Raw genomic sequence first — 25,096 nt, 5'->3', positions numbered from 1 at the left:
AAAAGCTAACACATATTCTTATCTCATATATAAATCATATAATTAAATAATTAAATAAATAATGAGGCTATTTATTAAGAAATTACATTTTATTTATTATTTATTAGGAAATGAAGAAAATCCTACTTTAATGAAACCTACTTTAATAAAATCCTACTTTAACTTTGAAAGCAAATTACACCTAAGAGAGGTGACTTAAAAAAATCATTCCAAAGTTAAATGTTAAAACATTCTAAATAAACAGGGCATAGGGGGGATAACTGGCAATAGAACACAACCAAGAACTGTTTCCAACTACAGCTCTAGAGGTGTAGTTGCACGTGCACAAGTTTGCAAATTCTCGTTGGAATGAAGGATTTGGGAAATGCCAAATTAATGAACTATGTTTGTAACGAAGGAACTTGGGACCTTGGTTAGCTAACAATGGTTTCCGGAAATGCACCCCTGTTTAGTTGCTGATTCAGTATGATTAAAAATGGTTTAGTTCTTGATGAGTTTACACATTTACTCAATTATTTGTGCATCAGTTAAGCATCTATTAACACATTTTTTCACCTATATTATGTTACTGAAAATACTTTAAAAATACAATTTAAAAAATTGTACCATCCCCAAAAGTTTAAACAGAGGTGTAAATACAGCATCATGTTGTCCACTGGGTCTTAAAATATATTTTAAAAAGCTGAAAAATCAATTTAGAGAAATAATTTTAGGCCCTCAAAAAGTCCTAAACGTTATTTTACATAGTATTAAATTTTTTTTTGCATTTTTAATAATACAATGTAAGCTAAAGTTTGGCTGATTTTAATCTGCAAATATAGCAATAATATAAATAAAATCATGCTAGATTTTAGGTCAGGCTGCATTGTTTAATGCAGTAACCAAGGTAATACCGTTATTTCTGCTGTTCTACAGGTGTCACCTTCTGGATTGGCATTTTTATTCTGTAAATTAATAATGCTTTAGTTTAGGATTAGTTTCTTACAATCATTATTTAGTAAAAATAATATAGGTTAAAATGTCTGTGTCTCAGATGTTACTGGGTGAAACCTAAAGTGGCAATGAGGTCTTAAATTGTATGCAGTCTTAATGTCCTAAAAGCAGTTGAATTTCTCTCTGATTCCGGTATATACCCTAAGCACTAAAAATTGGATTCCAGAATAGGATGAGTATGCAACCACCTAAAGCACCCTAGCAGCTATCAAGACCCCTCAAGCATTTAGAAACACATTTTGCAAAGTTAATTAGCGGAAAGTTTGTCTTCAGAAAATGTAAAAATCATAGCCATACCTCTCTTATTTCTTGTCCTGCTCCATTGTAAGACTGTAACTCCGCCAGTATCCCATGGGCTTCTTCCAGCACGGCACTAACCTGGTTATACACTGCTGTCTCTGCCTCTGTGGGCTGAGCATCTGTGGGCAGAGGTCACTTTGAATGAGTCTGAATATAATAGACATATGTCATCAGAAATACACTGTCTTCTTTCAGTTCCTCTATCAGCCTGTTTTACATCACCTCTGTCACACTATCATTCTTAAATAATTTCTTTGTGTCCTCTTAGATAAATTATTAATCAATTGGGTAGTGTTCAACCACTCAAGTCAGAGTCCAATCTGAAAACCAGACCCATAACTGAAATAAAGCTTCATGGTGTATGCTAATTTGGTTCTAACATTGGATTATCATATTTTTTTTAATTATTATTTTGGCACCCGCAGGGGGAAAGCTCTTTCCAATGGGCTTTGAAAGATAGGAACCATAAATCCACATGGATTAATCTGGTAATGATGATGGCGTTATTGTGAGTCGGAAGTACATGAGGAGGATTTAGGTTGTGTCTGGGTTTGTCAGGATTTGTTGTGGTTGATATTAACAGCTCTGGTGGGAAATGTCTATGAAAGGCCAAGGCCAATGAAACGGCTCCATATGGAGTTGTTGGCAAGGCAAGGACGGGTTTAAAGAGTTGTGTCAGCTTCCAACACAGCGAGCATCACAGATATTTGATTAATAAGCTGATTATAGCAAGCAGGAAAGCACAAGCACACAAATGTCCGACCATAATATCGCACCCTGGTGGATGTGGAGGTGACTGACTTTCTGTTTGGATTTATTTTTAATCATAAGCCCTCCACTCTTAAAAAAAATTGTTCGGAACCCTCTATAAGTAGCTCTTTAGAAAGAAGTGTTAATCCAACCATAGTTCTGTTATGCATAGTTTTATTCATACATCCAAAGTTTCTTTTCTATGTCGGCCTATCTATCTCTATCCACTCAACCATTCAGCTTACACATTCATTCAAAATTTAACTTATCCTTTGTTCCATCCATCCAACTTTCCATTCATAGTTCTGTTAATCCATACATTTATCTACTATCTATCCAACAGCTATCTATTCATTCATTCAACTCGAGCCATCTATTGTTCCGTTAATCTTTATCCAGTTTTGACCATTCATTATCAATCCACCCATTGATTCAATACAATTAATTACACTTATCCATCCATTCAATATTCTATCCATTCATCCACCCAAACAGTACTACCTGATAAAATCCTGTCTCCTATGCCAGTAGTAGGAACAACAAATAATAACTGGACTTCTGGTTGATCATTTGGTATCAGAAGTGGCTTATATGAAAGGCGAAGGCCTCTAGATAACATTTATTTTACCAAAACAAAATATAATCATGCCTTGATTCTTAATTAATTGCATAATAATTTGCAAGTAATACACTGCATCCTTACATCTCTGCAATGACTCAAATAACCTACTAATAAAGTCATCTGGAATGGCAAACAAACCGTTCATGTAGGACTCCCAGAGTTCATCAAGATTCTTTGGATTCTTCTTCAATGTCTCCTCCCTCAACTTACCCCAGGTATGCTCAATAATGTTCATGTCTGGTGACTGGGTTGGGCAATTCTGGAGCACCTTCTTTGCTTTCAGGAACTTTAATGTGGAGGCTGAAGTATGAGAAGGAGCGCTATCCTGCTGTAGAATAATTTGCCCTCTTCTGTGGTGTGTAATGTAATAAACAGCACAAATGTCTTGATACCTCAAGCTATTGATGTTGCCATCCACTTTGCAGATCTCCCACATTCCCCCATACTGAATGTAACCCCAAACCATGATTTTTTCTTCACCAAACTTGACTGATTTCTCTGAGAATCTTGAGTCCATGCGGGTTCCAATAGGTCTTTTGCAGTATTTGTGATGATTGGTATGCAGTTCAATAGATTATTCATTGGCAAAATCTACCTTCTGACACTTTTCCAAATGATCAACAAGAAGTCAAGTTATTATTTGTTGCTTTTACAACTGGGATCAATGATAAGACTTTTGTCAGGTAGTGTATATCTAACCACCCTTTCATTCATTGTTCTATTAATCATTATTTCAATCCATTCATACAAACTTCTATCCATCATTCATCCATTCATCAGCTGTTCTAACTATCCACAGTCCTATGCATCCATTTAAAACTTATCTAAAAATTATTTATGTGTGCAAAATAGAGAGTTTTGGATTAGGCCATCATTACCTGTCATAGCTTGTTTCAATTTCTCACAATAAGTGATTTCTCTTTGCCAGATTTACAAGTGTGCTCCATTATTTCCCATGCAAACAGGAGGGCTGCAATATATGTAGAAGCAATTTTTGCAATCAAAGGCCCTTAATAAAATCTCCCTATAATTGTGTTAGAGGAAATACACATGTAGATGTTTGTGCTGTCAGCTGAGCAAACAAACAGACAACACTTCAGTGTAATTGCCACTGGCTCCTCCCCATCATGTCACCTCTGGCTCTGTTTGCTCATCCTGTCTGTGATCTTCAAAGAGCAGTCTTTAAACACCAGCATCAGTGCTACAGTGTTACTGTAATATTTTCCTTCTGTTTCAAATATTTCTTTGTGCACCATGTGCACTTTGTGGTTCTTTAAATGCATGAACTATTCAGCAAAACAGATATTGAGCTCAAAACTTGTTTCTACACCATTGTGTCTTGTATTTAAGAAATTATTGAATTTTTATGAGTGCCATTAGTGGCACAGAAACCCCATTTCAGATCTGAAGAAATGTAAACCAGTTCAGTGTAACAGAGGTGATCATTTGTTTCACTGTCACTAATTCAAAACTTCCAGAACAGGAGAACAGCTATTGTCCAATAGTTTTGTATGTTGTATTCAGCATTTAATTTTTTTCTCTATACCACATAAATTCTGCTATATAGGGTCAATGACAAATAATTATTAAGGATGGTATAGTGAAAACCTAGTTTGAAGACATTTTCTAAGATCTTTGAAATGTAAATGTTTTGTTAACTTTCATGGTCTTATATATATATTTATACAACAGTTCTGTCTGGCTCTCGAATATGATTGCCTGAAATGTTCTGCAATATCAGAACTCGTACAGCCTCCTCACCCTTCTGTATTACTCCGCCTACATAGAGTGACAGCAGATGAATAAACTCAATACAGTTTGACAAATATTGCAGCTGTTGGACAACATAATACACTTTTTCAGGTGAGAATGTAGTTGTTTAGATTGCAACTATGCAGTTTATTTATAAGCATGGTGCCTATTTTAAATATTTATAATTTCTGAGACAGCACATCAGCATCCATCTGCTTGTCTTTGAGCAGAGCAAAGATGGTTGATGCTCCACCACAAGATGGCAAAAGAGATCGCATAATAAGCCCTTAGAGGAGAAAATATTTTCAAACTACAGCTGATCCAATCATTATTAAACTGGTAAGTGACATTCTAAGTTGATCTCTCTCTTTTGTATGTTGTAGTGCTGTATTTATACCATAGTAATTATAGTGTATTCAGTGTGTAATGTGACTCACATATCAGGAATATATGTATTTTGTGTTGGCCACACTTTGTACAACCTTGAGTTACTTTTTGGTTGGCCATCTATTTGTTTCTAATGTGGCTCCTGTTTTCATTACTGCAGAGTAGTTCAGTAAAAAAGAAGAAATGCCCGCATGTGTTTAGCGTTTTTCCTTGTCGCAAACATAACAATAATCTGGTAGTGTTTGTGTTTCTTTGTTTTTTTTTTTTTAGAGTTAATTATTGCGATATCCCGATTACAACAGAGAAATACTGGGAAATGTCTCTAGACCGATGGCATTTCATGCCGTTCAGACTTATAATCTTAAAATGTCAGCAAAATAACTTGTTTTGTGATCACTTTAGACATTACGCTACAGAATCATTCAAATACTAGCTCTGAAAAGGTGTTTGTGAATTAGTAACGGTTTCTGTTGTTCTGACATCAGCTGCAAATGTGAATGAATGGCGGAAGAAAGTAGTTTCTCTTAAAAAAGATTTTTAGGCTCCGTGTTTGGTTTTCATTTTATTTATACGATTATGCTGTTGAACGTAATATCACACTCGTAGCAGAGCGGTATGACTGTATATCATCACTGGTGGGACACAAAACACGCCTCCCACCTGTGCCGATGTACTGCCATATCGCACTGCGGCAAGTGTGATATTGCTGATTTAAAACATTTCAATAATACTTCCATTTAATGAATTAAAAAATATCATGACATTTGTTAATTTTCCTTCAGCTTAATCCCTTATTTATCAAGGGGTCTTCAAAACGGAATGAACAGCCAACTGTTTCAGCATATGTTTTACGCATCAGATGCCCTTCCAGCCGCAACCCAACACTGGGAAACACCCATAAACTTTCGCATTCACTCTTACACTATGGCCAATTTTGTTTACCTAATTCACCTATACCGCATGTATTTGGACTGTGGGGAAAACTGGAGCACCCGGAGGAAACCCATGCAAACTTTGGGAGAACATGCAAACTCCACATTGAAATGGCAACTAGCCCAGCTTAGGCTCGAACCATCGAGCTTCTTGCTTTAAAGTGACAGTGCTAATCACTGAGCCACCATACCACCAAAAATACCATTATACTTTGTAAATACATGCGTGTTTACACATGTTAATTATTCTTTTCAACAGATTTGTTAGATAACATTACTTCAAAGTCATTCATGCATTACTTTGACTTTTCAGTCTGAAACTTGAACTAACCTTGCTCTGTCTCGTCTGCTTAATGGGGCTTTTGATCACAGTTGCACCTCAGGGACATTTTTAACTTGAAGTTCCACTAAATCTGGATGAAATTAGCTTTAATTTAAAAATGTAATTCATAATCAAGATCTGCATTTAAGTCAATAACTCAGCAGATGTTGAGGAAAATCAACTTATGTCATTGACCCTATATTGAATTACAAACAAAGTCGTTATCGTTTAGGGCTTGTACCACTTTAAGTACTATTTAGACGTGCTTTAGAAAAAGGATGGTCTACATTCTTTAAGATACAGACTGGACAACAACTGCTCTTAAGTCTTCCAGTTTCTCACACTTGAGGGACAGGAGTTTTATTTCCTCCATAAAAAGGAAACGTTAGGCATGTAGCTGTTAGAGGTGTCATAAAAGAAAGGATTACTCAGGAGGGAGAGAAGTGCTTTGGTAAGGGTTAAAAAGGAACACAACATCAGAGAAAAAGGAAATTGAGGCTCCCATTTCAGTAGGCAGCATCCATTCCCACTTCCTTAAATCCTCAGACTGGTTAATAATGCATTCACACACACATTCAGACACACAAGGACACACAGGAACAGATTATGGAGCCAACACTCTTTACAAGTCTGCAAAGGTTTGGGTGAAAAAAGAGGAGATATGTTAAGTGTTATGTGATTATGTTTTCCATCCTGCTCTAACTGCCAAAATAAAAAGCGTGGCATTCGTACGATGACCTTTAGTTCACAGCCGACCTGTAGACGAGCGCAAAAAAAAAGACAAATTGAGGTCAGCGAAAACCCTTTGAATGCCAGGCATTGATTCGCAAACAGAGGGATTGCAGGGAAAAGGAAGTGAAAATGGAGAGGACAGCGAATGAGGAGGTACTGTGAGTAAAAGGGAAAGAAGAGCAAACTCAAAACATAAGAAGCTGATGGTCTCACGTTCAAAGTCAAGGAAAACTATTGGACCATGCTCAAGTTCGGTGCAAGCCAGCAGTTTCAGGAGATTTCCCATGATCCCCCTGGAACAGAGAGAAGGGAGAAGCATGTGGGTCATGGGGAGGAGTGGAGGATGTGTGTCTGGTGTTGGTGTGTGTGTGTTGGTGTGGATGTGTATGGAGGCTGGGGATGATGGGTCGGGGCGTTTATATAGGTTCTGGGGTGGACAATGTCGAGAAATTCCTGGGTGATGTTCGTATATGCTCATGTAGAACTCCATCTTCCTGCTCTCTTTCTATGCGTGAAGGGAAATAAAGTGCTGTTCGCTTCCACATTATGAGAGCAAAAACAAACAAGTTCCTAAAGCAAAAAAAATAAAAAGCTCCAACCCTGATATCTCCATCTCCAATCACACACTCACACACATATGCATATATGAGCGAAAGTACACACACCATACACCAGCGAAACACTTACTTTCGAAATCCAGGAAAAAATGAGGACAGTTCTCTAAATCCTTGCCAAGGACCTTAATGAGGTTCCCCATGGCCGGCAAACCTGGGCAAGGAAGACAAATACATACAGTACAAAGAAATGCAACCTAGATGATATTCATTAGCAAGACTTCTAGCTTGTTGTCAGTATGTTTTTTTTTTGTGTGTGTTGTTGTTGGCTGCAAAAGTACTGGATGTGTCTGCTGTGGTGGGAAGATGCCAGGCTGTGCATTGTGAAAAGCTGAAGAAGAGAAATGGTTCTAGTTTTTTTCACAGGGTAGAAAGTAATAAAAATGCTGTTTCTGTGTGAAATTAATCCTCCTGGCATAACGCTGACTGCTGTAACCTTGCTGAGATATTTGTTGTGTCAACAGGAATAAGTTGTTGAATGTTTTACATTAGTTGACTACTTTTTAACAATGAAAAATAACTAGAAAGCATGTCATCTCAGTTAAAGGCGCAGCATACAAGTTTGACACTCAGTGGTTGAACTAGGTGTTGCAAGCGCAGGTTACCAGATTGGCAATACCAACAGGGCCGAGTCTGACGATCAAGCCTAAAGGCTGATTTAAACCTTGTTAAAACAAAAGCAAGGGCACACTATAGAAGGATTATTGTCCATATTAAAAGGAGTTTTTGTTCTAACCAACGCCTGAAATTTATATTTTAGAACTGGCTTCTATTTCTTGCAACTAACTACAGGATAAACTAACAACTCATATGCTTTATTCAATGTTAAATGCTAATAATGTAAGTTTGAATGCCATTTTACGTGACATTTATTGCCATAAACTGAAAGCAGCAGCAGATAGTTCACCTCAGATCTTTAAAACAAAATTAATTGTTTGAAAATAAACTTCAAAACTGTGATTCAGTGCAAGCCAACACATATCAGGGATTCAGCATCTACATTTAATAATGTTAAAGAGGTTTAATATGTGTTAATTAGATTATAAACCTTAACATTTCGTTTGAGTGCAGCAAGTGCACTATTCTGTGCTTCTGAATGACTGCATTTAAGTTTCTGTCATGTTTCGTCTGGTGCAAACAGCCAAATTTCTTATCACAGCAAATCTCGTCACGTATAGCGTGTTGTTAGGACACCGGATTACAATGTAACTTGCTAATGTTTACATTTGTAATATTTATATTATTTGCTAATTAATAACCACCTCATGTGGAAATCTGAATCTTACGGAACCCCGGAAGGGACGTAGTGGGGGAGAAAAAAAATGGGTGGGTGAAAAAAAAATAATGGGTGAAAGAAAAAAATGGGTGGGAGGAAAATATATATTTCTAAGTTTTTTGCGTTCTCTCGCAAAGTTTTGCGTTCCCTCGCAAAGATGTTTTGCGTTATCTCGCAAAGATGTTTTGCGTTCCCTCGCAAAGATGTTTTGCGTTCTCTCGATAAACTGTTTCTCCACAAACACTTCCTGTTCACTGCACTCACGTAAACCCTCCCGTTTTTGCCGAAATTCTCCCGTATTTTACCATTCTAACCCACTTTCTTTACATTACTGTGCGTATGCTACCTATGAACCAGTGAATGCATGTATAGCGCTGACTGACAGACGCGCTTCGTACAATAAACTGATCCCAGATCAGCGTCTGTACACGACATTTACAGAGGAGCGGGTGTATGTTTAAACAGACAAATACACTGAATAATATGAAACATCTCCGTCCTGCATGTTTTATTGTAAACAGCTTATTTTCTCTTAAATGAGCACAAACAGTTTCTAAAGTAATGGACTGCTTTCATTATAGATCTGTGCATTCTTACAGAGACACCTCTGTTATCAAACTAAACAAAACATGAGATTCATTTGCTGCGCACTTGTTTGATAACAGAAGTGTCCCTTTAAATGGCGCGTACAGACGCTGATCTGGGATCAGTTTATTGTATGGAGTGTGTCTGTCAGTCAGTGCTTAAACATGCATTCACTGGTTCAGAGGTTGCAAAGTGAAACAGTAAAGCGCACAGTAATGTAAAGAAAGTGGGATAGAATGGTAAAATATGGGAGAATTTCAGCAAAAACGGGAGGGTTTACGTGAGTGAAGTGAACAGGAAGTGTTTGTGGAGAAACAGTTTTGCGAGAGAACGCAAAACATCTTTACGAGAGAACGCAAAACATCTTTGCGAGAGAACGCAAAACATCTTTGCGAGGGAACGCAAAACATCTTTGCGAGATAACGCAAAACATCTTTGCGAGATAATGCAAAACATCTTTGCGAGGGAACGCAAAACATCTTTGCGAGGGAACGCAAAACTTTGCGAGAGAACGCAAAAACTTAGAAATATATATTTTCCTCCCACCCATTTTTTTCTTTCACCCATTTTTTTTTCTTCACCCAGCCAATTTTTTTCTCCTCCACTACGTCCCTTCCGGGGTTCCGTAGAATCTGCATCTCATTTGGGAGTCTGCTACTGTCCAACGGAGGTCGCATTTCGGTTACAGCCGCATGCTTTGAGAGCCTTCATGAATGAATAAATGAAATACGCTGTTTTCCATAAAGGCAACCTGGGGAGCTGAAATATAATTGGCTAAACTGGCGCTGGGTGGGTTAAATGACCAAAACAAAGACACGTAACTCCCATTTTTAAAAATATCTAACTTCAGCATTGTTTTTCAGATAAACAAGAATGTTCACTTAGCATGTTTCTTTAATATCTGCAAACCTATTAAGGTATTTTTATGCTTTAGAACATTCAAAAACTTAAGGACAGCACCTTCAATGCTAATTTAAATATGTACTAATCTACACTCAGAAAATAAATTTTGCTGCTACTTATTTAAAAATGAGTTAAAAAAACAGTTATGTATGTGTATATATGTACAGTACAGTAAAACAACTGTTATACAAATAATCAATGCTCGGTTTCAAGGGTTACTAAATACAATAATAGGTCAGCACATATTTAAATTAACATTGACTGAGATTATATGCTTTCTTATATTTGTATTTCTATAATTTCTTATTTTAATATTTGCATAACTAAATTTAACGAGCAGTATTTAAGGGGTCAAGTACAACAGAGGTAGAGTTGTAATGTGATTGTAATGGTTATCACTTTGAGAAGAAGGTGTTTGTGTTTCAGACGTGGTAGGGTCAGTATGAGAGATAGTGCTGTTAGTGTCACAATGTCAAAGCTTTGCAGACATACAGTACAGACTTAAATGCAATGAGCCAGGAACAAATATAAAGTCTGCAATAAAGTCTTGGATCCACTCTGGCAATATTTTTATCGAATTGAGTTTCACATTATTTAAGAACATTTTGACTAATCAACTTGAATTCCTTGTTTGTTTGTTTATTTCACTGCCAAAGTCAGAAGAAGATCTGTGGTCCATTCTTCGTACGGATGTTACTCAATTAGCTGAATTTGGTTATTGATGATTTGACATGGTCTAGGATCGTTTCGTACTTCAAAACTCATCCGAGAGTTGTTGCCATAGCAACAGTTCTGGTAGCTCAAACCTGCTCGGGAGCAGGCCTATTTCATATAAACAGGATTAGTTTGGGTCATTTCAAGCAAAGGTAATACTAAAAGTATGTACCGAATGCTGATGTTTTCTTACCTATAGATTGTATACAAATGCTTTTTTGATGCAAAATTAATTGAAAGTCCTTACACAGATTAAATACTCCTAGGCTGCTATAAAGAAAATCCGATCTAAAATGTAAAACTAAATAAATTGCAAAACACTCTTGACACATGAAAGTCTAAAGCCTGCAGCTCACAACAAATGTGTAAAGTTATTGCGTATCATAGTTAACTGTTTACTACAAATTTGATGTAATTTTGCTCACATAGATAATTGAATATTATTCAGATGATGTCAGTATGCTGCTGTGCCATCAGCCAATCGTTGCATTGCTGATCATGATTTCGAGGATCGATAGATCTGTCCTTCACAACACATGCAGTGATCTCAGATCAGTTCATCCAGACATTTTTATCTGATTCACGAACTTGTTTGAAAAACCAAATTAGCCAGAGATCAGTTATCAAGATTAAAAGATCCAGGATCTGCCAAATCCTCTTAGATCATTTAAGCGAGGTACGAAAAACAGACCCCTGGTTTGATTTTCATGAAAATTACACAAATGCCTTCTGGGAGAACTGGTTCATAAAAATCAATAAGGTAGAAATATTTTTAAGCAGAGAAAAGATAATAGGTTTTTGGATCATCTTGAGCTAAGCAATCAAAGCCAAGAAATTGTTTCTATCCCTTAAAGTTCACAAGTTATTGGCCCAAACGTACAGTAAGTGCAATTTTGGACATATTCAATATAATATTACTGAGTGATTGAGTTAGAGTTACTCCAAAATTGCTGTATTTATTGTTCAAGCTGCCCTCCACCTGTCTGCCAAATGTCAACACTCTTCAATATATAGGCCTATAGACTGCCAAAGATTGAAGAAGAAGATGCATACAGTACATTAGGTGTCTACACACTTTAAGTGCTTGGCCCCTAATAAACACTGAATCAAGTTTGCTGCTCATTGTTAACCATAGTTAATACAGTACATCAACTAATGCTAATGATAGGGCTTTATTGTAAAATGGTATAATTGGTAACACTATATTTTAAATCACAATTCATTGTATTAACAAACCATTAAGTAACAGTATAGCTGTTAATAGCTTAATAATAGCTGTTAATAAGCAGTAATAGCTTAATATTTATATATTTAATTACTAGCTAAATTATATCTGTTTATTGATATTTAGTAGAGGTTGGGTTTAGGTTTTGGCTAGGGATGCAAAATACTATCATATTTTATTGCTACTGTTGAACAGTCAATATCTTAATAGGCAGGTACACTTCCAGAAATAAAGGTACATGAGCTGTCACTGGTGTGGTACCTTTTCAAAAGGTACAAATGTTGTACTTAAAGGGTCCTTACTGGTACCTCAAAAGTATATATTGGTACCTAACAATTTTAGGAGAAATATTTTTGTTCTTTTTATGTACTAATATGTACCCTTGAGGTATTAATATTGACCTATTGGGTACAAATGTAAACCTTTAGAAAAGGTACCACACCAGTGACAGCTCATGTACCTTTATTTCTGAGAGTGTAAGTATTTAGCCAGTCTTTAATAGCATGAATTGTGACCTAAACTAAAGTGTTACCATATAATTCTGTTCTTTTTTTATGGTCCTGTCATGAATTGAATGTTTTTTTTTTTTTAATATTGATATAATGTCAGTGATTATTTTCTGATTACATGTTTTTTGTTACCGTGCGTGCAGCATTTGATTATATTGCAGAAAAAAAGGTGAGACAAAGCAAGTTTGATGGTGATCTTCCTTTTTGTGAGATGTGACTTTTTATACAGTATTTACTGAAAAGAACTTCAGCACAACTCTACCCTTACTAGTGATTTTAATTGTCCATAGTGAAAGCGAAAGTCCTACATATTGTTTAACAACAATAGATAATTTTTCATGTGCGGATTCATTGTGGTTAACACTATCTAGAGCAGCAAAAACACAACATACAGTACACAGAAAACAAGCACCTGACAAAACAAGTATTCCATCTGCAATAGCTACATAATGCTTGAGCTTCTCTTTGTAATATCTTGCATGGGATGAGTAATTCTGGGCACACGCTGCTGTCTACAAACATCTGAGAAATCAAATGCTGGATTATCATGGCATCGATAATAGCGCAAAACCTATCATGCCATTTCCCAGGAGACACACATGCTCATATTGGCAGTGTTTGAAATGAGACTCTGGCTGTCATATCTAGCCTTCCAAATCTTTCATATCGAGCCTTATCCTTTGCTCGTGGCACACAACGCAAAGATGGCTCCTCTCAGCCTGTTTATCACTTAAGAGGCAGCATTTCCCCCCTCTGCCTGTCTCCTGGCAACCACCAGTAGAGCCCTGTTTCCATGGCTGGACCACATTGCCTCTCGTGCTGCACTCTCTCAGTATCTGAGGCTTTCATCAGCTACAGCCAAATCACAGTCTAAAGTAGATGTTAGAAGTCCTTACATCTATCTCTACTTCTTTTTGTTTTTGTCTGCCTGTCTGTATTTATCCATCTGTCTGTCTGTCTGACTGCATGTCTGTCTGACTGTTTAGTTGTCTGTCCATCCATCTTTCGTTTGTTTGTTTGTTTGTCTGTCCATCCGTCCATCTTCCTATCTTCCTGTCTATCTTTTCTTCTATTTGTCTATCTGACTTTGTCTACTTCTCTGTCTGTCTGTCTGCCTGCCTGCCTGCCTGTCTGTCTGTCTGTCTGTCTGTCCATCTGCCACTTCCATCTATCTATCTATCTATCTATCTATCTATCTATCTATCTATCTATCTATCTATCTATCTATCTATCTATCTATCTATCTATCTATCTATCTATCTATCTATCTATCTGTCTATCTGTCTATCTGTCTATTTGTCTATCTGACTTTGTCTACTTGTCTGTCTGTCTGTCTGTCTGTCTGTCTATCCAGTTGTCTGTCTATCCATCTGCCAGTTTTCTGTCTGTCAGGTTGTCTATCTATATCTATCTATCTATCTATCTATCTATCTATCTATCTATCTATCTATCTATCTATCTATCTATCTATCTATCTGTCTGTCTGTCTGTCTGTCTGTCTGTCTGTCTGTCTGTCTGTCTGTCTGTCTGTCTGTCTGTCTGTCTGTCTGTCTGTCTGTCTGTCCGTCTATCCAGCTGTCTGTCTATCCATCTGCCACTTGTCTGTCTGTCTGTCTGTCTGTCTGTCTGTCTGTCTGTCTGTCTATCCAGCTGTCTGTCTATCCATCTGCCACTTGTCTGTCTGTCTGTCTGTCCGTCTATCCAGCTGTCTGTCTATCCATCTGCCACTTGTCTGTCTGTCTGTCTGTCTGTCTGTCTGTCTGTCTGTCTGTCTGTCTGTCCAAATCTGTTCCACCAATCTTTTGTCTCACCAAGTCTTTTAGTCAGAAATGATCAACCAGTGCAGCTGTCTCAGCTGTCAACAAAAAAACCATACAGCCTGAGAAACACGACATTACTCACCAGCCAAACAATTGTTCGCCTTCCTTCCTCCGACTTCGCTTAGATCCTCACTGAGCTAGTCCTCTCAGTCTTCCACAGCTATCTCAGTGTCTTCCCCGCTTTCCCTGAGCTTCGTGTCTGTCCCTGAACCCAGCAGCGTAGAGTCCGTCTTAATGCGGCTGGTGCCGAACAGCCCCACAGGAACCCTCTCAGCCTCACCAACACTCTCCCTCCGCAGATCAGCGCTCAACATCGCTCTGCTGTTTTCACACTTCTCTTTTTCTGACTGCTATTTAAAGGCAGGGCTTATTTAAAAGAGCCTGGTGAAACGGTCGCTCTTCGAGCCATGCTGCATGTGCACTCTTGGTTTAGATAGGGTGAGAGGTTAGAGAAAGGGTGGTTTAAACTGGTGCAAGGGCTTCATCTCACAGTTTCCTGTGTTCGGAACATTTCTTGTGCTGAATTTAAAATACAAAAGACTTTGGTTTGTGCTTTTAATTAAGATAAAGCACCAAATCATTTGCTATATTCTGGTTTGAAGTTCAATTTATAATATTTAAGTGCACTCAAAAAATGATGTTTGCTGTTTGTTCAAATTACTGATTTAAAATGAGCTGAAACAACACAATTCTTGGGTTTTTAGGGGGGAACAACTTAATTGTTTATATTCAATCAACTTAAATTTATAAAAAAAATAAGTTAACGTAATTCCTTTAAGTTGTTTCAACACAAATCAGTTAAGTGTACACTGAAAAAAAAAAGGGTTCCACACAATTCCTTCATGTTGTCCCAAAACAAATTGAATAAGTTAACTTAATTGTGTTTACAAATTTAAGTGGATTAAACATAAAACAAATATGTTGTCTAAAATTCATTGAAACAGACTTTGGTGAACAAAATATTAAGAACAGAGCTTTAGTGTGTTTAGTTATGAGGAAGTGACCCTGTGGGTGCTTGCCGGGCCATCCAAAAAAAAAAGAAAAAAAAAAGCTTGCAACTGTCTGAGGTAGAAACTAGAGCAGAAACTTGTGCTTACACAGCAATATCACACTGTCCCTCTCTGATCTGCTCATGCTTTTCCAGACCTGGCCAGGAAAATGCATATTTATTCTAATGTTACATCCAGGATGTTGTGTAACTTTAACACTAAAGCTTTTGTCTCAAATATCTGCTCCTGGCTTCTTTACTGGGTTTAAAGGGATGAACGATAAACTGTAATAAATAAACAAGCACCGCTTCTAAAGAAGAAGCTGATATCTGCAAATGTTTCTCCATGGCATCTGTTCGTAGGCTATTTTTGATTGGAGTTGTGACTCTGCATGCTATTTGTGCTGAAACCAATAAGTAGATCTGCGGAACACGGTTATGTTCAGACACATTTTTTTGCTGCCTTCAAATTTTCAAATCTTTTTTCCCCCCTACATGGTGCAATATGACTAGGTGTATAGGGCTGCATTGTTTGCTGTCCATACCTTTGCTTGCGATTTTCCTCACGGAGCACTTCACTGCATCAAATGAGAGCCTGTATATTCTCCTGCAGTATCACAGCATCAGCCTCCACCACCTGAGTGAAACAGTGAGAAAATATAGAGAGGGTCAGACTAGCTAAATTCAGAAAAAAAAAGGCTGAGAATGTGTAATTTTTCTCTCCAAAAATTCCCCCAACATACTATATTGGCCAAAGAAGCATACATCTGTATTTTCTTTTTCTTGTACACTACAGAGTATCCCCTTTGAGTAAAATATAAAGACTATCTTACATTTTCACTGAGATTTAAGGAAGAAACCCACTGAAACGTTGTTTATATGTAAAAGAAAAAAAATCATACTTTCATTCATTTTCTTTTCGGCTTAGTCCCTTTATTAACCAGGAGGTCGTAACAGTGGAATGAACTGCCAACTTATCCAGCATATGTTTTACACAGTGGAGGCCCTTCCGGATGCAACCCATCACTGGGAGAGAAAATATTGTCCGTGAAATTTAGAACATTCATTCATTCATTTTCTTTTCGGCTTGGTCCTTTTATTCATCAGGAGTCGCCACAGTGAAATGAACCGCCAACTTATTCTGCATGTGTTTTACACAGCGGATGCCCTTCCAGCCGCAACCCAACACCGGGAAGCACCCATACAATTTTGCATTCACACATATATACTACGGCCAATTTAGCTCATTCAATTCACCTATAGTGAATAGGGGTGTCACGATTTTGATTTTTAATCGAAATCGATCGAAATTTATTCTCAATTTCGATTATCGAATCAAAAAATAGAATCATCGATGCTGCCACGCCCCCATGTCACGTCAGCTTGGCTTGCCAAGCGGGAAAAAAAAACAGGCTTGTTGAAGTGCTTGTTCAACTGCAGAAGCAGGAGACCCGTCGACAGAACTTAAACCCTCTCCTCTTTCAATGAAGTCGCCGGTGTGTAAGCATTTTGGATTTCCAGTGAGTTATGTTGACAACGTTCGTGTTGTCGACAAAAAAAAAAAAAACACCGTTTTGCAAGCTCTGATATGTACGTATTACGTACAGTTCGTCCGATAGACAACACCGGCATCGCGATCCTCCGCCCGCCCCCGTTGCGAATCCGCTCGCGAAAAGTACACACTCAGGCCCTGTTTACACTGTCTTTGTTTTTAAATGGCATTTTAGAACGACAACGATTTGACATCCACAGTGCCGTGTGGCATTTCTGAGCAGCCCTCCTTCCTCTCTACCTCTGAAAATGCACATCACGTGACCACACAGACACAGATGCATACACAGCCATGCTCTCCAGACAACAGGTCCAGGCAGTCAGAGGACTGCTTCAATCTTTCACTCACTTGTACTTAGTCATTTTAGCGAACACCTCAGATACTGTTGGCTGGTTCCTGTTGGTTGTACGTCTTTTTTACCGACGCCATTATAACGACACAGATCACTGCCTATTCACGAGTCCCGCAGAAAAAAGTGATTGACAGGTGGTAATTATGTGTGTATCTTGCCTTTATTCATTTACTGTATGATTTGTTTATGGGTAAAACAAAGACCATGCAGATCAGGTAGTTTAAACGGTAGGCTACAAATAATTAATTGGTCATTAATTAATTAATTAATTATTCATAATCGAAAATCAAATCGAATCGTGACTTTAGAATCGAAAATGTAATCGAATCGAGGATTTGGAGGATTGTGACACCCTTAATAGTGAATGTCTTTGGACTGTGGGGGAAACCAGAGCACCCGGAGAAAACCCACTCAAACACAGGGAGAACATGCAAACTCCACACGTAACCTGCACAGTTCATTCACTGCAAATCTATAGGAATTGTGACCGTATTTGAAAACAAAACGAAAAGTTATAGAAGTTTGGACTGTGCTAACACAGAGACTTGTTTTAAAGCAGTCACTCTTGCAGACTGGTGTGATTTTTTATTTTATTTTCAAAGGTCACAATCAGATTCATTTCTTGAGTGACATGACCTGGCACCAATCCATCATCACATTCAGTAAAACTCCCCAGTATCACCTTTCAAACAAGGAGCCATGTAAATGGTGAGCTCAATGCATTATGCGGCAATGTCCCTCATAAATCTGAGGTTGTGTGCAGCACACAATGAGACCTGCTCACTGCAGCAGCTGATCTGATCCTTCTCCATCCATAATAACACCTGGAGATCTTTACCAACATCATGCAGACAGACTTTAGAATAGTTTGACTGTTTAAATATACATTACACACACGTTTTATGTAAATTCAGGGGTTGATTAATCATTTGGCATCACTAAACATAATTTTATTATTATCTTTCATGGAATTAATAGCACAAATTAAATTAACGATAAATAAATAACAATTAATTTAAAATGATAAAGTAAGGCTTGCGTTTAAATATTTGGGTCAGAAAGATATAATGTTCACCAAGGTCAGATTATTTGAATAAAAAAAGAAAACCGTTCGATGAAAATTACTGCAATGTAAAACATATATATATATATATATATATATATATATATATATATATATATATATATATATATATATATATATATATAATATTTAATATTTTTCAAGACAATTCTATACAGCTCAAAGTAACATTTAAAGGCTTAACTAGGTTAATTAGGTTAACTAGGCTGGTTAGGGTAATAAGGCAAGTTATTGCATATCGATGGTTTGTTCTGTAGACTATCTATAAAAATAGCTTAAAGTGGATTATAATTTTGTCCTTAAAATAGTGTTTAAAAAATTAAAAACTGCTTTTATTATAGCTGAAATAAAATAAATTCTTTCTCCAGAAGAAAAGAAAAACATTAGACATACTGTGAAAATTTCCTTGCTTTGTTAAACATCATTTGGGAAATATTAAAAAAGAAAAAAAAATCAAATGAGGGGCTAAAAATTCTGACTTCAACTGTACATAAACATGTAAAAATATATAAAAACATAGATTTTTTTAAACTTCTCATTTTCCTTTAATTAAACCAGTGTGTTTAATTGATATTTTTTTATGATAGGTTAACTACCTCACTTGCTTTATTAATGGATGAATCAACATTTTTGAATAAATCACTTGAAAGATTCAAAGTCACTGATAAACACCCCACTTGCTTCATAAATGGATGAACTATTGTGTTTAACTACATCTCTTGAAAGAATGGTTTATTAATAATGATGTTGTTTGCTTCATTTCTAGATAAGTTACTGTGCTTGAATGAATCTATTAAATTAGCGATTCAACAACTCACACATAATGACTTTATTTTCTTCCAAACTTGATTAATCATCAGTTTAACAAATCTCTTGAATGAATGAATCAATGAAAAATACACAAATACTTCACTTGCTTCATTAATGGATTAATCAATGTTTATTTAACAAATGAATTGATTGATGACTCAATGATCAACTAACTAAGACTTCATTTACTTTATTACTGGATGAATTAATTGATGAATACATTGAATGTGTGATTCAATGACTCACTCATAATTACTTAATATGCTTTATTACTGCATGAATCAGCAGCATTTGACAACCCGGGCTCATTGTGGAAACGGTGTCCCGCGGACGTTTCTGGAGACCGCGGAATACGTCCCGGCGGGTACGTACGGCTGCAGTTTTTGTTTTCGCGAATCCACGAGAGGCCGCTGTTGCGCGCTTTTTCGCACCTCAGATGCCTCTCGCGAGTGCGGTTCGCGCCCGCTCTGTTCTCTCGTGAACCCGCCGGAGGCCACTGACCGGATGATTGACTGCTCGACCGGCCAATCGGCCGACTCGCCCTCCTCCTTCCCTGAACCCAACCAATTTTGTCTCCAGAAACGTCCGCGGGACTACGTTTTCAGAATGAGCTTGGGTTGACATTTGAACAAATCTAAACTAAACTAAATGAATGATTCAATTACCAACTAAATTAAACTGAAATTGCTGTATTGATGAATGAATCCATATTTTTGAACAAATCTTGAATGAGTGAATCACTGACATGTTCATAAAGAAAATGATCTGATTCAAGACTTCACTAGCTTCATTAATGGATTACTCAGTATGTTTGAACAAATCATTTGAATGAATGATTCAACAACCAACCAAATAAGACTTTACTTCATTATTACTGGGTGAATTGGGTGTGCTGAATCTGTTGAATGAGCAATTCAATGACTTAATAACTTAATTTGCTTCATTATTATAAATCAATGGCTTTTAAACAAATCAACTGAATGATTCACTGACCAACTAAATAAAACTTTGCTTACAGCATTACTGGATGAATCAGTGTTTTTTGAACAAATCTCCTGAATTAGTGAATGAATGACCCATTCGTAAAGAATCCTATCTGATTCATGACTTTGCTAGCTTCATTAATGGATTACTCAGTATGTTTGAACAAATCAATCAAAAGAATGATTCAACAATCAAGTAAATAAGGCTTTGTTTACTATTACTACATTAATTAGTGTTAAATCTAATGAACGATTAATTCAATGACTTACTCATAAGTACTTAATTTGCTTCATTACTGCATGAATCAACAGCTTTGGATCAAGTCAACTGAATGAATAATTCAATGACCAACTAAATAAAACTTTGCTCACTTCATTACTGGATGAATCAGTGTTTTAGAACAAATCTCTTGAATGAATAAATTAATGACACGTTCTTAAAGAATGTGATCTGATTCATGACTTTGCTAGCTTCATTAATGAATTATTCAGTATGTTTGAACAAATCAATTGATTGAAAGATTGAATAACCAACTAAATAAGACATCACTTCACTATTACTGGATGAATTAGTGTGCTGAATTGAGTGAGCGATTCAATGACTCAATCATAACAACTTAATTTGCTTCATTACTAAGAATCAATGGCTTTTGAACAAATCAACTGAATGATTCAATGACCTACTAAATAAAACTTAGCTCACTTCATTACTGGATGAATCAGTGTTTTTGAACAAATCTCCTGAATTAGTGGATGAATAACACATTTGTAAAGAATCTGGCCTGATTCAAGACATTGCTAGCTTCATTAATGGATTACTCAGTATGTTTGAACAAATCAGTTGAATGAATCATTCAATGACCAACTAAATAAAACTTTGCTTGCTTCATTACTGGATGAATCGATACTTTAGAACAAATTTCTTGAATGAGTGAATCAATGACATGTTCATAAAGAAAATGATCTGATTCATGACTTTGCTAGCTAAATAAGACTTCACTTTATTGGATGAACTAGTGTGCTGAATCTATTGAATGAGCAGTTCAATGACTCACTCACATTGACTTGATTTGCTTTTACTGGATAAATCAATGTTTTTGAACAAATCTCTTGAACGAGTGAATCAATTACTTGTTCATGAAGAATGTGATCTGATTCAAAACTTCACAAGCTTCATTAATGGATTCACTTATGACCACCAGTAACAATGTCATCTTTATTTGAACTTTGTCAAGTTACTTTCAAAAGGTGATTAGTCATTTATGATCACAACCATAGAATCACCTGAGTGCTTGCATTTAAACTATTATTGAATATTCAAGCAGCTACACTCCAATCTGCTATTGAATGCAGTGTAACATTAAGGGATTTCAGATTGGGTCACCACTAGGGACCAAGACATCTCTTTAAGACTTTCAAGTGTATAAATCAAACTTGGTCCACCCCAGAAGAAAAAGAGTGTTTGTCAAAGGATAACATGGTAATGATGTGTGTACAATGCAGGTCTGACTGATGTCCATGTCACAGTCAACAAAACATAAGGTCAAGCATTGCTTAATGAACTTTGACCTTTGCCAGCAACACCTAACAATGCACTGTCAGGTCACAGTCAGTTCAAAAGGACTTAATCTTAAAGACTTGCATTACAATGAAAGGCTCTCTGAGAAACTGGAACAGATGTTCTCTTCTGCATTTAGTCTTTACAGAAGGCTCTTAAAGTTGTTTTAGCCCATTTAAAGGCCATTTATAGTTCCATTTGGACTAATATTGCCTTTGTTTTCAGTTTTTGGAGCAGAAGTGAGTGAGAATAGACTCTACACTTTTTACAAGACCACTGCTGAAAATACACATTTATTTAACGGCCACCAATGCACTAAATTGTGCAGTCATGGTTTAAAAAACAAGAAACCTGTATTTTCATTGGCTGTTTACAATCAGATTGTTCTAAATTTCAGAAACTCAATGAGAATATGTATGTTGTCATTTGCTACAAGACACCTAGTGTATAGTGAGCTGTCATGAGTATTAATATTGTTTTACCAGCCAGTATCTTAGTTTCCATCACCATGCGTAATGCACATTTTGAAGTTTCACATGAGAAATAAGTTCTGGAAAAGCCAAATTCAAAAAAAAAATAAAAATAAAAAAATCCCTAAATTTGCAAACAAAAGGGATTGTAAAAATAATTAATGTGAATAGATGGAAACTGAATAAGTTCTAAGTCACTTTGGATAAAAATGTCTAGCAAATGAATCCATGGAATCCATTTCCCCCCCTTTTAAAATATTGTCACGACCAACATTCAGGCTAGATGAGAATAGGCCTTTGGTATGTGAAAATACTGTTTGCATATTAAAGTCAAACTAGAGTAAAAGCCTCCAAGCTTACACATCATTGACCTTGAATTAGACAACCATTTGATGGAATGTGGATCAGAATGACAGGCATTTTAATTTATGATTAAACTCAGAAGAATTAAATATGGGCATACTTTGAAACTAGCCAGCATTATTCTACCTACCCATTATCAAAACTTTCAGTCTCTACATATTTCTTTCAGAGAAGAATGAAAGTGTGTGGGTACTGGAGTCAAATGAACAAAGAGAGTTTTCATTTTCATTGACAGGTCTGGTCAAACTCAGCCAAATTATCTCTTTTTTACATGAATTTTAAAATCTGGCCCTAAAATTACTCTATTAGAAAAAAAAAAAACTCTTCTAAAAATGTGTGATTTACATGAGCCTATGATTGTGCATGTAGTATACCTTAACTCAAAGTATACATTTGCAAAAACAAATACTTGTAAGTAGTTTAATAATACTAAAATGATGACGTTTAGATGAGTGGCACGGTGGCTAAGGTGGTTAGCACTGTAGCCTCACAGCAAAAAGGTGGCTGGTCAGGTCCCAGCTGGACCATTTGGCATTTCTGTGTGGAGTTTGCATGCTCTCCACGTGTTGGTGAGGGTTTCCTCTGTGTGCTTCGGTTTCCCCCACAGTCCAAAGCCATACACTATAGGTAAATTGAATAAACTAAATTTGGCCGGAGTGTGTGAGATGGATGTGTATGGGTTTCCTAGTTCTGGGTTGCAGCTGGAAGGGCATCCATTGCTTAAAACATGTGATGGATAAGTTGCCGGTTCATTCCACTGTGGTGACCCCTGATGAATAAAGGGACTAAGCTGAAAAAAAAATTAATGAATGAATGATGACATTTAAGGCCACTGTAGTGTACTCTATACATGTACACCATGCTTATACCCTCAAAATTCTTTTTGTAATAATGTCAAATTAAATGTTTTAATGATATTTTGTTGTGCTTTAAGGAAGTAAACCTTTGTGTTGAATCTAAACATGTACATGCACACGTGAAGCACTTTATAATGAATTTATCTGTAGTTCAAGTGAATGTGTTTAAAACTTGTTAATTTCAATCACAAAAATCACAAAAAAATCAGACTTGTAATCACAAAAATGTTATCATAAACACATTTAAATGACTTTTAAGTACATTTCAGTATACCTACTTCAATAGAAACCATATTTCATAACCAATAGAATAATACGATTATGTATAAAGATCCCAGCAAACAGTTTTGTGTTTAATAGACGTCTAATAGACATCTAAACGTAGAGAGCTTGGCTAAAACAAGACTAAACTTGGGCTGTCAGTGAAAATCTAATAAACGCCTAAGAATAGCCCAAAACTAGTCATCAAATAGACAGATTAGACAGACTTTATATGTGTAGTCATTCATTTCTATTTATTTGATGACTAGTCAAGTTTTGGCCTATTCTTAGACGTCTATTACATTTTCACTGACAGATTAAATTTAGCTGTATTTTAGCCAAGACGACTATGTTTAGACGTCTATTAGACATCTATTAGATGTCTTTTTAAAAACAAAAACTGCTTGCTGGGATGCATTTCAGCTATTCTTTACTTAACTGGGTCAAAAATCACTGTACATTTCCACTATTTTATAATATATTCAGTTCAAAAGAAATGAGGCAATAACAAAAGTAATGATTTCCCTTTTCTTTTCCACTCTGCCTATATCCCTCTCGCTTTCTGTCTATGACACATGCAACTTTTTAATGAGCCTCACCATGTATTTTCCACATGTTAGAGAGATAGCATTAGCCTAGCATTGTGGCTTGTCAAAAATAAAATGGGTATTGACAGTGGGCTCGCCTCTGGGCTTGATGGGAGATGGCAGCGTCAGGGCCGGATAAAGCAAACGAATGGAAATCCGATGCTACAGCTGACAGGGTTGAGGACGCGTGGCCATCATCAGCCCCTTGTCATCTACACCAATATTGGAGAGCTGCAAAAACATGCTACAGTAGTGCAGGATCCGAGAAGAGGAGAGAGAGAGAAAGAAGGGAACAATCTCTCCCCTCCCCCATTCTCTCTCTCCATCCATGGCGCTAAAGGGGAAAAAAGGCTGAGAGCGGAGAAAAGAGCGCAGGGCAATTGCAAATTAGCATTGTGTGTCTTTGCTCAAGGGCTGACAGGAGACAAAAGTCTTGATCGCCGAGAATCTCTCGTCATTTTTCTCCCTTTCTTTTGATGACTGGATTTTAATTATGGGCCAAAACCAATCTTTAGATTTTGGAATTGCGTTTTTAGAGCCTAATTAGCAAAAACATCATGGAAAACAATGGGCTGACATCAAACGAACAGTCAAGAATGGATTTTTTGGATTTTGCTTTATTTTCTTCTTAATAGAAAAACAGATGCAATGTGTGGATCTATAATAACCAAATTCTGCCGTCAGGCTCATTTTTAGCTTGTTTGTTTAAAATCAGAATATCCCAATGTGTTTCAAGCAGCAGTTTTGTAAGCAAAACATTGGAAAAGCATCATTAAATGAAGGACACTCACAAAC

At 36.6% G+C, this 25,096-nt stretch overlaps 1 protein-coding gene and 2 long non-coding RNA genes across 8 annotated transcripts in view; 2 read left to right on the top strand and 1 right to left on the bottom strand.

Moving 5' to 3' along the window:
• LOC147832592 (uncharacterized) overlaps positions 1–25,096 on the top strand; it is a 111,835-nt gene that overhangs the window by 54,965 nt on the left and 31,774 nt on the right. The window lies entirely within an intron of this gene.
• The window catches only part of fam49al (family with sequence similarity 49 member A, like), a 53,598-nt gene that overhangs the window by 16,199 nt on the left and 12,303 nt on the right, over positions 1–25,096 (bottom strand). Inside the window, exons 2-5 of one of the 6 annotated variants that reach the window (XM_087294341.1) lie at positions 15,970–16,061; positions 7,478–7,558; positions 7,004–7,083; positions 1,291–1,412 (exon numbers count right to left, since the gene is read on the bottom strand). In XM_087294341.1, coding sequence (XP_087150467.1) covers positions 1,291–1,412; positions 7,004–7,076 — 195 coding nt within the window. In that variant the 5' untranslated portion in view covers positions 7,077–7,083; positions 7,478–7,558; positions 15,970–16,061. Of the gene's footprint in view, positions 1–1,290; positions 1,413–7,003; positions 7,084–7,477; positions 7,559–14,518; positions 14,757–15,969; positions 16,062–25,096 lie in introns of those variants that run through there. The other 5 variants (XM_087294342.1, NM_001003606.4, XM_087294343.1 and 2 more) reach the window with 5 other exon arrangements.
• On the top strand, positions 7,556–12,924 carry LOC147832593 (uncharacterized). The gene is made up of 3 exons (XR_015516969.1): positions 7,556–8,520; positions 9,895–12,352; positions 12,581–12,924. It is a non-coding gene; the product is annotated as an uncharacterized LOC147832593 (long non-coding RNA).

This window comes from Danio rerio, chromosome 19, assembly GCF_052040795.2.
Source record: "Danio rerio strain M-AB ecotype USA chromosome 19, GRCz13ab, whole genome shotgun sequence".
Classification (NCBI taxonomy): domain Eukaryota; kingdom Metazoa; phylum Chordata; class Actinopteri; order Cypriniformes; family Danionidae; genus Danio; species Danio rerio.
This window is presented reverse-complemented; position numbering and strand designations above follow the sequence as displayed.